The following is an 11,323-nucleotide window of genomic DNA, read 5'->3' as shown; positions in this document are numbered from 1 at the left end:
GGAAGCTGTCATAGTCTGGCAGAGGCAGACTGTATGGAGTGACGTAGAGGACCCAAAAAAAGCGAGCTGTTTAATGAGGCTGGTAAAAAAGGTACAAACAAAGGGCAAGGCAAACTGAAATAAAACTAAGATTAACCTAAACTGGGAGAACTAAACAAACAACATGAAACATGGCATGGAGAACAAGGCGTGAACAACAGACAACCTGACAAAGAATGAACAGAAACACAGACTAAATACACACAAGGGTGATTAGGGGAAGTGGAAACACATGGGGAAACAGCTGACACTAGTCTGACATAACAAGACAAAGGAAGCAAAGCTGACTACACTGACATAGGACACAGACCTTCAAAATAAAACAGGAAACATGAGACGCGGACAAGACAATATAAACTTGACAACATAAGACACGCAGCATGAAACAGGGAGAGGGAAACTTAAATACAGGGATAGAAAACACAAAGAGAAACTAATAAACAAATGAACTTAGCTACCCTAAAGAACTTAAACATAACATCCAAATAAATTAAAACTCAAAACGCTGGGTCAACAGACCCGGGAACGCGACAGAAGCAGGTGTAACAGTGAAGCTGCAAGTAGCAGAACTGGGTGAGTGGGTGGAGACGAGCGTCAGCAGTGATTTGTGACAGAAGGACAGATATGATGTATGGTTTGGAGACGGTGGCACTGATAAAAAAGACAGGAGGCTGGGATGATGTCAAGATATTCATTTAAAGTGACCGGGAAGGACATGGAAAGGATTATTTCAGAGGCTCAGCTCAAGTTGAGTGGTTTGGCAACAAAGTTACATTTTGTCATGCTGAATAAATGTCAGGTTAACTTGTTCATAGATTAACTTTTGTTTTGGATCCACCGTCAATAAACTTTAAATCCTCTTGATGTTTCTGACAAATTACCTGCAAATGTTGAAACGGGTTAATATTCTAAACCTACATACAGGACAGACGCGTACAGAGCCGTATGCACATCAGCAGGTATTCCAGTATGACGGTAAACCTTTGTTGTTGTTGTTTTGTCATTTTGTTAACAGCAAGAAAGTTAAAATAATATTCCTTATTTTCCAACCCCAGTTTATAATATGGAACATTTAACACATTTTTCCATCAGTTTTCTTCACCAACACGCATTCATAATGCAAAATGGCCGTACAGATTGAATTCAATATAATCCAACTGCTAAAAAAGTTTCACTAAATATTTTTTTTCAATGCATAAAATATGAACTATTATCTTCAAACTGCAGTAAATATTGAGCCTAAATAATGGCTGACCAAACTGACATTTCTTTTATTCAGCATTACATATTTTTAATCAATATTCCTTCATGACTGGGGGATATAATGGGATGACTGTTTTTCAAATGGACAGCAAAACAGTTATGATGACACTGCACACAGTTACAAGCATTACAGGGATCCTTTTGCGCTTCAACGATGGAGAATCTGTATGAGAAAAACACAAAAAACATCAGGACTTGCATTTTTATACTGAAAAATGTTGCATATTTAAAGGAAAAGAGGCCCATGGGGGTTTTGTTGGCTTTTGTCAAAGCAAAACATTACAGGTACATACAGTTAGAAGAGTGAATTTTCAGAGAAAAGGCTGCGCCCGAGGTGGTAAAGAGTAACTAAGACTATGTAGGCATGATTTCTAGACTTCTCTCGCCTCTTTTCTCAGTTCATACATCTTCAGTTCCTGTAAATCCCTCTCACCATACATGCAAATTGAGGACGAGACATAAGGAGAGAGTTGTCTTTAAAGCTGTGCCAAATAAATAAACTAATAAACAGTTTTTCAAGCCCAACTATATTTTATGATATCAAATGTGGTTGGAGTTTAACAGTGTTTCTGAGAACTTGTATGTGGAGCTTCTTTTGATCATATTCACATCAAAATGTCAGGATATCGGCTATCAAACCAACCTTTTCTACACCAAATCATCTTTAAAACCTAAAAAAAAACTTGTGCCGAGTACTTGTTAGCATGTCTTCTACTTCCTGCCATGGTTTTATGTCTTATCTCGTTTATGCTTCACTGTTTAAAACATAAAGGATGCACCTATACACCCTGCATTGGAGCTCTATTTCAACTGTTCTATTTTATGCAGAGGAAGAATCAAACAATATGTGGATGTGCACGGACCCTGAAGCAGAAAGCTCAGGTTAACAAAGAGACAATGCCACTGTGATGATACCTAACACTGTAGTTTTAGGTTGATCTAGTGCAAAGAAGTCCAACTAGCTTTGTAGTATACGCCTATGATTGGTTAAGGTGGAGAAGCTGATTGGCCAGCATATGGTACATTCAGGAAGTAATGACGTATCACTGTTACAAGTTTAGCTGTGAAGCAAACTGGCTGAAGATGATTTGCAGTTAGATATTTTCTTGAATGCTCCAGATGCATTAGGTCAGAGTCTAAAGGAGCTGATTTGGTCAGCTAAACCAATGAGCTATTACCACAAAACACATAAAAAATGTTACTGAACTAAGGTGATAATACATGTGTAAATAGAGACTGTACATACACGTAAGTACAGATACACATGTATATGTACGGTGCAGATATGAACATATGCAAACACAAGCCGGCAACAAATAAAAGACACACTAATATAAAGCTTAAAAGACTTTTTAAAAGATGTTTGGTCATACAGCTTTAATACGCAGTGACACTGATTCTTAGGTATAATTCTTTGCAAGCAATTTAACACTTTTCTTTCAAAACGTATTCCCTCATAGATGTGAAATTGCGTTGGTATTCAGTAACAAAGGAGATCGCATACATTTCCCATCATTTGATATGTGCACTACGAATAGAGGTATTGTCACCATTAGAGGTAACCACTCCCATCAGATGAGCTTTGTTTTATTTGAGGAAAAGGTCACGATTCAGAACAACATGGTACTGATTTACACTAAACGCTTCCATTTAAGACGCCAAGTGGACCAAACAATAGCAGCAAAGTGCCTCCGACAGAGCAGAGCAGAGCAAACAAAGCCCTCACTGTAGGGTTACGGGTTTAATAGTATTCAAACATAACTTTTTCACATGTGAATAAACATACATGTAATATTTAACATTATAAATGAATGCCTGGATTTTTGTACTATTGTAACAAAAAATTTGTACAATTTTATGACATATTAAAATAAACTTGTGCAATTGGACCTTTCCCTTTCTTTTTGGTTTCAATATACTGGACCAGAGTGATTTAGTGGTTATATTTTTTCTAAATTTGTGTTAGAAATTTCTGGTTAATTAAATGCATCAAATTGTCCAATCAGAGCACTTTCCATGGAACAAGCTCATAACGGTTCAGAAAATATCTTCTGCTCTGTGCTCAGTTTGATGTTTGTCATGATCTAAAAGTCCTCAACAATGAATTAATCCACTTCAATTAAACCTACATGACCATTTTATGAGTTGTACAACTTCAACACAATCACACATCACATTCAACACAGATTCTTACCATCAAAGACTGAGTCAGCTGGCAGATCTACAGAAAAATCAAAAGGAAAGACACAAGTAATGTTAATTAACTGGTTCATTTTAAAGATAATTTTGCTTTTAAAAGAAAAATAAACGCGGAGTGAATCCTCTTAGGACTGAGTCATCATCAGTGATGCTCTAACACTATCTAAAATCAAAAGAGCCAAAAACAAAACTGCAAAAAAAGAGAAAGAAAATTAGCCTCAAAACATGCTTGAGCCTAACAATACAGGGCACACAATCTATTATAAATGTGTTAACAATGTTTTTCTTGCATTTATAAAATTATACAACTAAAAATACATTTAAAAAATGCATTACTAAGAAAACAGAACAATTATGAAGTGAAGCAAAAATGTGTATTCAGAGGTTTTGGCCTGTTTTGAAACAGAATGGCTATAAAGCTTTGAATTCTTGCTGTTATCGTGTAAATTTGTTAGAATTAGTTAGAATTAAAAGGATGCAACTGTGATAAGAAAACATACAGCAGCCTAACGGGTTTAAAAAATGACAATTTTTTAATTTAATTCTGACTGATTGGAATGGATTTATAATGTGAATCTTGAATGAATGAATCTGAATGCTCACGACTGAGCCTTCAGAGGGTTAATTTACCCCCAAAATATTGTAAATGCATATATAAGTACCAAACAAGCAAGAAAATATAATACTGTCTATCTTCTACTTTGTTTCCTTTTATGTTTGTGCTGTTATTTACTGCCAAGTACGAAAGCATACCTATGCTACTCAACACAAGCGTCACGGCTTTCCTCCTCTGGCTTCTCACGTGGATGGCAGGTGAAGTTACTATAGTGCTCTCTGACACGTATTTGTTGACCTTTCTCTTGCACAGTCTCTCAGAAGATCCAAATTTCTGTCAAAAACATGAAAAACTGCAAAACCATCTTCAAACAGGTAATGGAAATGTTCACAGAACTGAGCAAAAGTTAAAGACATAATATTTTAAAGATCAAAATCTATGAAGTGAACTTACAGACAGTAACGAGCGACATTTAGACACCTCACAGAGTCTGGTGACACAGTGCAAATAGAAAGTGGAAACTGTCTCATACTCATTGTCCACCAATCTGAAGGCTTCAAAGGAGAAAAGCGCCTTTTGCGACACCCCATTGATCTCCACCATAGTTTGCGCATCCCGTGTGTACCTATAGTAAAATAATAAACATGTACTTGAGAAAGCTTGAAATGTGTCAGTGTGTAAATGGGTACATATTACATTTATCTCACTCACCACACAAACAGGCCATAATGGCCGCTTTGCATTGGATTTGGACTTGTTGTTGCAAAGCATCTTTCCAGCAGCACATTGAACCTTTGAGGACAAACAGAGTTTTTAAAAGACAATAAAAAAAAAAGGTTATTAAAGTAAATTTTAAAACTTGCCTGTCTTTTAGATTGATGGCTTTCACTTCAACATAAATCTTTGTCTTCACTTCAAGTCCTGTTTCTGGGATAATTAAGATCTCTTGGTACTGTTTGTCCTGTTCCAGGGAAAATTAATGGGGAAAATGAAGTTTCAAAAGTATTTTTTTTAATATTCTAGTTAATTCTAAAAGATTTTAAGGATTACTTTGTAGAGCTGCATACTCAGCATGTTGAATAATCTACCATCGTTGGATTTTATACTTGAAGTCCCACCAGATCTGCATTCAACCAAATAAAAATATTATTTTAGAGTATGACAGATTAAGTTTGCAGGTATTACTCTGTGCGTCACATGGCATACTCACACACTCAGTTCGGTGTTGTTGAACAGATATTTCATCCGGTATGTGCAGGAGAAATTGTACCGGATCTGGGGCCTGTAGGTGATCATGCCCACAGCAGGGTCTATAGAAGTAACAGTGCCAAAGACGGTGACGTACTGGACATATGAGAAGTCTGAAAACTGTCCACTCCCAATATGACTGCTTATCTGTTGATGGAGAAATATGTTTTAGCATGACAGCTTTCAATAAATTTGTTAAAAAATTAAAACTGAAGTAAAAACTATTATATAGGTTACCTCAATATTATTACTGCAGAAAGAGAGAGAATTTTGATTTATTGGAAAGCTGAATCTTAATCTTGGTGGGTCAACAGTGAAGTCAGCTGTCCCATAACATTTAGGATTATTTGTCTGATTATTGAGGACCACCCGGGACTCGTTGTGAAAAGCATTGTACATCGGGCAAAGGTAGATGCTCAGGTCTATGTGCTCAGGCCTGCAGGTCACAGTTACATCTGAGTTCTCTAGGAGAGGAAAAATAAAAGATTTCAATCAAGTCGGTGGAAGATTGAGAATGTTTTTAAACTAGAGAACTCTCATTATGCTTGCTGCACAAAGCCAACAGTTACCTGATAAACAAACATTTAGCAGCTACAATGACATATGCTTGTTTCTGGAGTTGACAGAAACCCAAAAAGACTGTTAAAACAAAATGAATGGTGGAGTAAGTCTCTACTTTTATTTGTATTTTATGCACAAGACTTGTATCTGCTGTTCTGAGGCATCAAAATATCTGCTGTTGCTGGTCTGTGAATATACGCCGTTTTAAATGACTCTCTCGGAAACATACTCAGTATCCTTCTTCCACACTTAAAATTGTGAATGAAGCGATTTGGGAGATAATAATATTCAGGGATATAGAAAGATGTTTAGATCTATAAGGACGACACAAATATGCAACTTGATAAATGTCAACAAGTATTTATTATTTAACATCAACATATTAGCTCCCTCTGCTGTCTGTTATGCAATAACAGGCAGCAAAAAGAAGAAAAAAAACAAACAATGTAGCATGAGCAGCTACTTTTTTCACCATTCTCAACTCAAAAATCATTTAAAAGTTCATTGTCATTGATTTCAAGGTGCCATCATTCCTTATCAATAAGACTCTTGACAACCTGGTTCAAATCATTTATTTGCCATACACAGTTATTTTAAATTATTCTGAGCCCTTATCTCCCCATTAACAAACTATATGATTTATACTGAAGTTGCATGCTTATATAACCACCGACCACCATGTAATATGTTTGTGAAATGGAAAAGCTACATAGAAATATGAAAAAGACCATGCACTGTTCCTTACTATTGTTCCCCATGACCTGTTTTATTATCTACTGTATAATGACCATGCATTGTAAATGATGAAATACTGCACTAGCAGTTTGGGAGATCTGTAAAAGGACTCCACTCTGAGTCAGAAGATATTAGAACTTTCTCTTTGTGCGCCCGATGTACATCCCAGTGTGAACGGTCAGGGCAGTGCTGAAAATATGGCGAAACACATGATGACAGCCACCAGAGGCCCATTGTAGCTGCCCCCATTATTCACACCTTTGTGAACAGGAAAAGAGAAAAGCATTAAGGTATTAAAACATTGTATATCTAATGAGTCAGGATTGCTTATTACAGACAGAATAAGTAACCCTTTCAGAATAAATTTGTACACACTAACAGAGAAATGTCATACGTCAGAATTTTGATCTTCTCCTGTAAAAGTGAATCAGAAGTCATGGTCAGAAATGGATAGATTTCAAGCTTATTGTGCTGTTGAAAAAGAATTGCTTAGTTGCTTTTCTGAAAAAAGTCACACTAGAAAACTGAAAACACACTAGAAATCTCATAAACTGATGCTAGGTGCATTCAGGCTATGCGGGCAGCTTAGCATAAAGCCTGAAAACAGAGGAGAAATAACTTGGCTCAGACTCGACAGGGTAACCAAAATCTACCATCAAAGACTAAGTTTTGATAATTTTTTTAAAAATTGTGTCAGCGTTAATCTCGTTAAAATGACGTTAACACCATAACCGCATTAACGCGGCAAATCTCCGTTAGCGAGTTAGCGCGGACACGGGGCTAACTCGCTAACGGAGATTTGCCGCGTTAACGTCATTTTAACGAGATTAATGCTGACAGCACAAATTTTTTTTACATTGTGCAAAAATATTAATCTATTAATTGTAATTTAATGTAATCCTCTGTTTTCATCCACTAGCTATATTGGCAGATTTGATCAGGTGAAAAATAATCTTTATTAAGCGGCATAAAAGGGTAATAACACAAGAATACATATTTCATTGCAATTTGTTCTAAACACATACCAGTTTTCTGGTTGCCCACAACTATGATGGGAGAGGTGATTGTAGCATTGCTCGACACAGTCTCCACCTCTCTCTTTCTCCTATTTCGGGGGGCGCCACAGTTCTATCGAAAATAAACAAAGACAAACAAAATACATTTTATTTATCTTAGTAATACAAAAAAAAAAAAAAGAATTCTTTCAAGATGTCTGGTAAAAACAAGTGACGTCCACTCACAGGCAGCAATGAGCTACATGTGGATGCCTCACAGAGTCTGGTGGCACAGTGCAGGTAGAAAGCGGAAACTGTCCGATTTTTGTGCTCCACAAATCTGAAGGCCTCAAAGTTGAAGTTCGCAGTATGTGACACTCCGTTTTGTTCCACCACAGTCTGTGCATCCCGTGTACACCTAGAGTGAAACAAAATACATGCACTTGAGAAGGTTTCAAGGGCTTGCTTGAAATGAGTTTCAGTGTATGTCAATGATTAGATGAATTGTGGTTACATTTGTATAACTCACCCCACAAACAGATCATAAGAGGTGCTTTGCGTGGGATATGGACTTGTTGTTGCAAAGCATCTGTCCAGCAGCACATTGAACCTTTGGGGACAGACAGAGATTTTTTTATGGGTCCTTTCTGTTAATGCAGCCAGTCTAATGTAAATAGTTAAAGCTTACTTCTTTGTTAGATTGGTGGCTTTCACTGAAACATAAATCTTCGTCTTCAAGTCAAGTCCTGTTTCTGGGATGGTTAAGATCTGTTGGTACTGTTGATCCTGTTCCACAGAAAAGTAACTGAGTAACTGAGTTTGAAAATTTTTTTGGTAATCTTCCAAAAGTTTTAAAGGGTCTTACTCTGTAGAGTTGTATACTCAGTGTGCTGAGAAAGGTGCCATTGTTGTCTTTTATGGCCAGAGTCACACCAGATCTGTAGTTGATAAAAAAAAAAAGACAATCATATTATGCTTTTATTTCTTTTTATTATTATTTTTTATGCTTTTAATATAACAGATACATTTGTGCACATATTTTTTGCATGTGCCATTACATACTCACACAGCCAAGTTTGTGTTGTTGAGCAGATATTGCATGGGGTATTTGCAGGAGAACTTATACAGGATCTGGGGCCTGTAGGTGATCGTGCCCGCAGCGGGGTCTATAGAAGTAACAGTGCCAGAGATGTTGACGAACTGGACATTTGAAAAGTCAGAAAACTGCCCAGTCCCAACTTGAGTGGTTATCTGTTGACAGAGAAGTAGTTTTTAGCTTGACAGCGTACAATAAATTTATTTTAAAAATGTATTATAAATCTGCAGCAAAAAGCTATTGCATAGGTTACCTCAAAATTATTATTGCAGAAAGATAGAGAGGTTGTATTTATGGGAAAGCTGAATCTTAATCTTGGTGGGACGGCAATGAAGTCAGCTGTCCCATAACATCTAGAATTGGTGATCTGATTATTGAGGACCATCAGGGACTCGTTGTAAAAAGCATTGTATATCGGGCAAAGGTAGATGCTCAAGTCCATATTCTCAGTGCCGCAGGTCACGGATATGTCAGAGTTCTCTAGGAGAGGAAAAATAAAAATATTTAGAACAAATTACTGGAAGTTTAAGAGTTTTTTTAAACATGCTGCAGAAAATGATGATACAAACCTGGAGCTCTGTTTGTAGTACTTGTAGCACAAGCATCTGGTATCTGAGCATCAGCCCTCAAAATTAGGCCAAGCTGGAATAGAAGAAGGAGCAGCTTCATTGTTCTCAGTGTGGACCTGTGAGAAAACACCAAAACAATGAGAATAAGGCATTCACCATTTTCTTTTAACAAAAAGTGTTTTTGGGAAGAAAAAAAAAACTCTTCAAAAATGGACAGATTTCTTTTCTGTGTCAAAAACAACGGGGTAATCTCCCTCCAGGGCAAAGCTTACAGAGGTATTAGTTTCTTAAGGCCATTGTACAACACACAGTAAGCAGCCACTTGAGAGGAAAAACAGAATAAATGTGCTATTTTCAGTCAAGTTCATTAACATCAAATTGATAGCACATTCATAGTTGAGATGATTAAAAAAGTAATTGTATTCTGCATAGACACATTCATCATGCTGTCTCAGCACAAAAATATCTCAAAATACTCACAATACACTCAATATTTCTCAGGTTTAACTTTTACAATTAATATTTTTCTCTGCTAATACATAAAAATATTTTTCCTGATGCAGACACATTAATTTGAATAATTTTCATAAATAGATTTTTTTTTTAAATTGTGAGACTCACCGATAAGCCTTCATCTGGGGTCTTCTTCCTCTCAGCTTCCAGATTCCAGATCCTTTTTATGCCGTTGTCCCCACAGGGGCGGGTGATGGAAGACAATAGTGTAACCTGAACACTGAGCCTTGAACATGAACATCTTCTTTTTTCAAATCATTTTGGTTTCTTCTTTTAAAATACATTTTGATCTTGAAGAAAATATCATCAAAGTATTTTTAGGATTGTGTAGAATTGAACATCGAGCTCTGGCTTATTTTGACAACAATAACAAATGGAATACTGCATCTTCAGGCACCATAATGTCAGACTTTTACTTCATTAGCAGTGGCACTATTATGTTGCATACATATTATGTTGCCCTTTAATTTAAGTTTCACATAATAAAGTTAGTCTATTAATTAAAATCATCCGATACACTTTCTTTATTAAAATGTTGACATTTATGCCAAGGAATTATAGTATCACCTATGGTATCACCTTGTGTTCTTGTTATATTAATTTGGTTATTTTATTAATTTCATCTTTTTTTTTTATCTGAAGTGAAACATCATATTTAGTTTCACAGCCAAAAAACAAACTGCACTATAGGATTTGGTAGGAGTGTCAACATGTTGTATAAAGACTCATTAAACTGTGCTGTTTAACATAACGTAACATATATGATCTATTTTAAATTAATACATTTCCGGATTTGAAAAACACTTAATTGCTGTCTTGGGTATGAGCAGAGTGCGTGTTGCCTAGGAAACATATACAAACAAATAACATTCTGTTTTCAAAGGTGTCTGAAAAGCCATGATCAGTGATTTGATCACAAGTTCTTGGAGATCTAATGTGATAAAAACAGAAGTAACTGTCGTCAGAGTTTTGTAATGGGTCGTTTTTTGTTTTGGCCTCAGGCGCTAAACTGAAAATAGAACGTCCAGCACTGTTGTGTACAGTCTCTAACTTAAAGACACACCTATCTCAGAGGAAAACCAAGGTCTTTTGTGAAGCATCAAGACACGAAAGGGACTCCCGAGTCCCCAAAGAACACCACCATAATACAACATGAAGGGACAACCTGAGAAAGATTACTTTACAGGGATCTAATGTCAAATGCCGGTTATAATTTCTTCTTTGTTGTGGAAAAAAAGCATTTGTCTGCAAGCAGCACCATCAGTGTTACTCAAGGCATTGCTAGGTGAAAACCTGGACCCCTTGGGAAACACTATTAACCTGGTTCAGGCCTGTGGCAGATTTGCAACAGGAACTGTCCTCAAAAATAGGTTGTTCTAAAAGAGTGCGATTGTCTGTAAGTCTGTGACACTCAAGTTGTTTCTGTAAAACGGGCTCAGTTTCAGTAATAAAAGTATGATTGCTGTGATACTTGATTATGAAACAAATCTTAATTTGTATCTGATTCTCTAAAAACTAAAAAAAATATACAACAAAGGAACACACTGAA

At 36.4% G+C, this 11,323-nt stretch overlaps 2 protein-coding genes across 3 annotated transcripts; both read right to left on the bottom strand.

Moving 5' to 3' along the window:
* Positions 1 to 3,479: 3,479 nt before the first annotated feature.
* Positions 3,480 to 6,624, bottom strand: LOC146373557 (zona pellucida-like domain-containing protein 1). The gene is made up of 9 exons (XM_084951661.1): positions 6,612 to 6,624; positions 5,543 to 5,769; positions 5,268 to 5,452; positions 5,108 to 5,180; positions 4,921 to 5,018; positions 4,769 to 4,849; positions 4,511 to 4,682; positions 4,255 to 4,390; positions 3,480 to 3,523 (listed from the first exon to the last, which is right to left on the bottom strand). The coding sequence occupies exons 1-9, from the start codon at positions 6,622 to 6,624 to the stop codon at positions 3,480 to 3,482; spliced, it is 1,029 nt and encodes a 342-aa protein (XP_084807787.1).
* A 155-nt stretch (positions 6,625 to 6,779) lies between these two features.
* Positions 6,780 to 9,896, bottom strand: LOC146373556 (zona pellucida-like domain-containing protein 1). 2 transcript variants are annotated; one of them, XM_084951816.1, is made up of 10 exons: positions 9,883 to 9,896; positions 9,262 to 9,377; positions 8,946 to 9,172; positions 8,663 to 8,847; positions 8,462 to 8,534; positions 8,285 to 8,382; positions 8,126 to 8,206; positions 7,843 to 8,014; positions 7,627 to 7,729; positions 6,780 to 6,910 (listed from the first exon to the last, which is right to left on the bottom strand). In XM_084951816.1, exons 1-10 carry the CDS (start codon positions 9,894 to 9,896, stop codon positions 6,780 to 6,782), a joined length of 1,200 nt encoding a protein of 399 aa, XP_084807942.1. The 2 variants fall into 2 exon arrangements, with proteins under 2 accessions (XP_084807942.1, XP_084807943.1); XM_084951817.1 differs by having other exon boundaries at positions 6,780 to 6,859.
* Positions 9,897 to 11,323: the final 1,427 nt, after the last annotated feature.

The sequence above is a fragment of the Perissodus microlepis genome, chromosome 14 (genome assembly GCF_051167445.1).
Source record: "Perissodus microlepis isolate ML-2025 ecotype Zambia chromosome 14, ASM5116744v1, whole genome shotgun sequence".
Taxonomy (NCBI): domain Eukaryota; kingdom Metazoa; phylum Chordata; class Actinopteri; order Cichliformes; family Cichlidae; genus Perissodus; species Perissodus microlepis.
The sequence above is the reverse complement of the archived record's forward strand: the minus strand, read 5'-3'. Positions and strand labels throughout refer to the sequence as shown.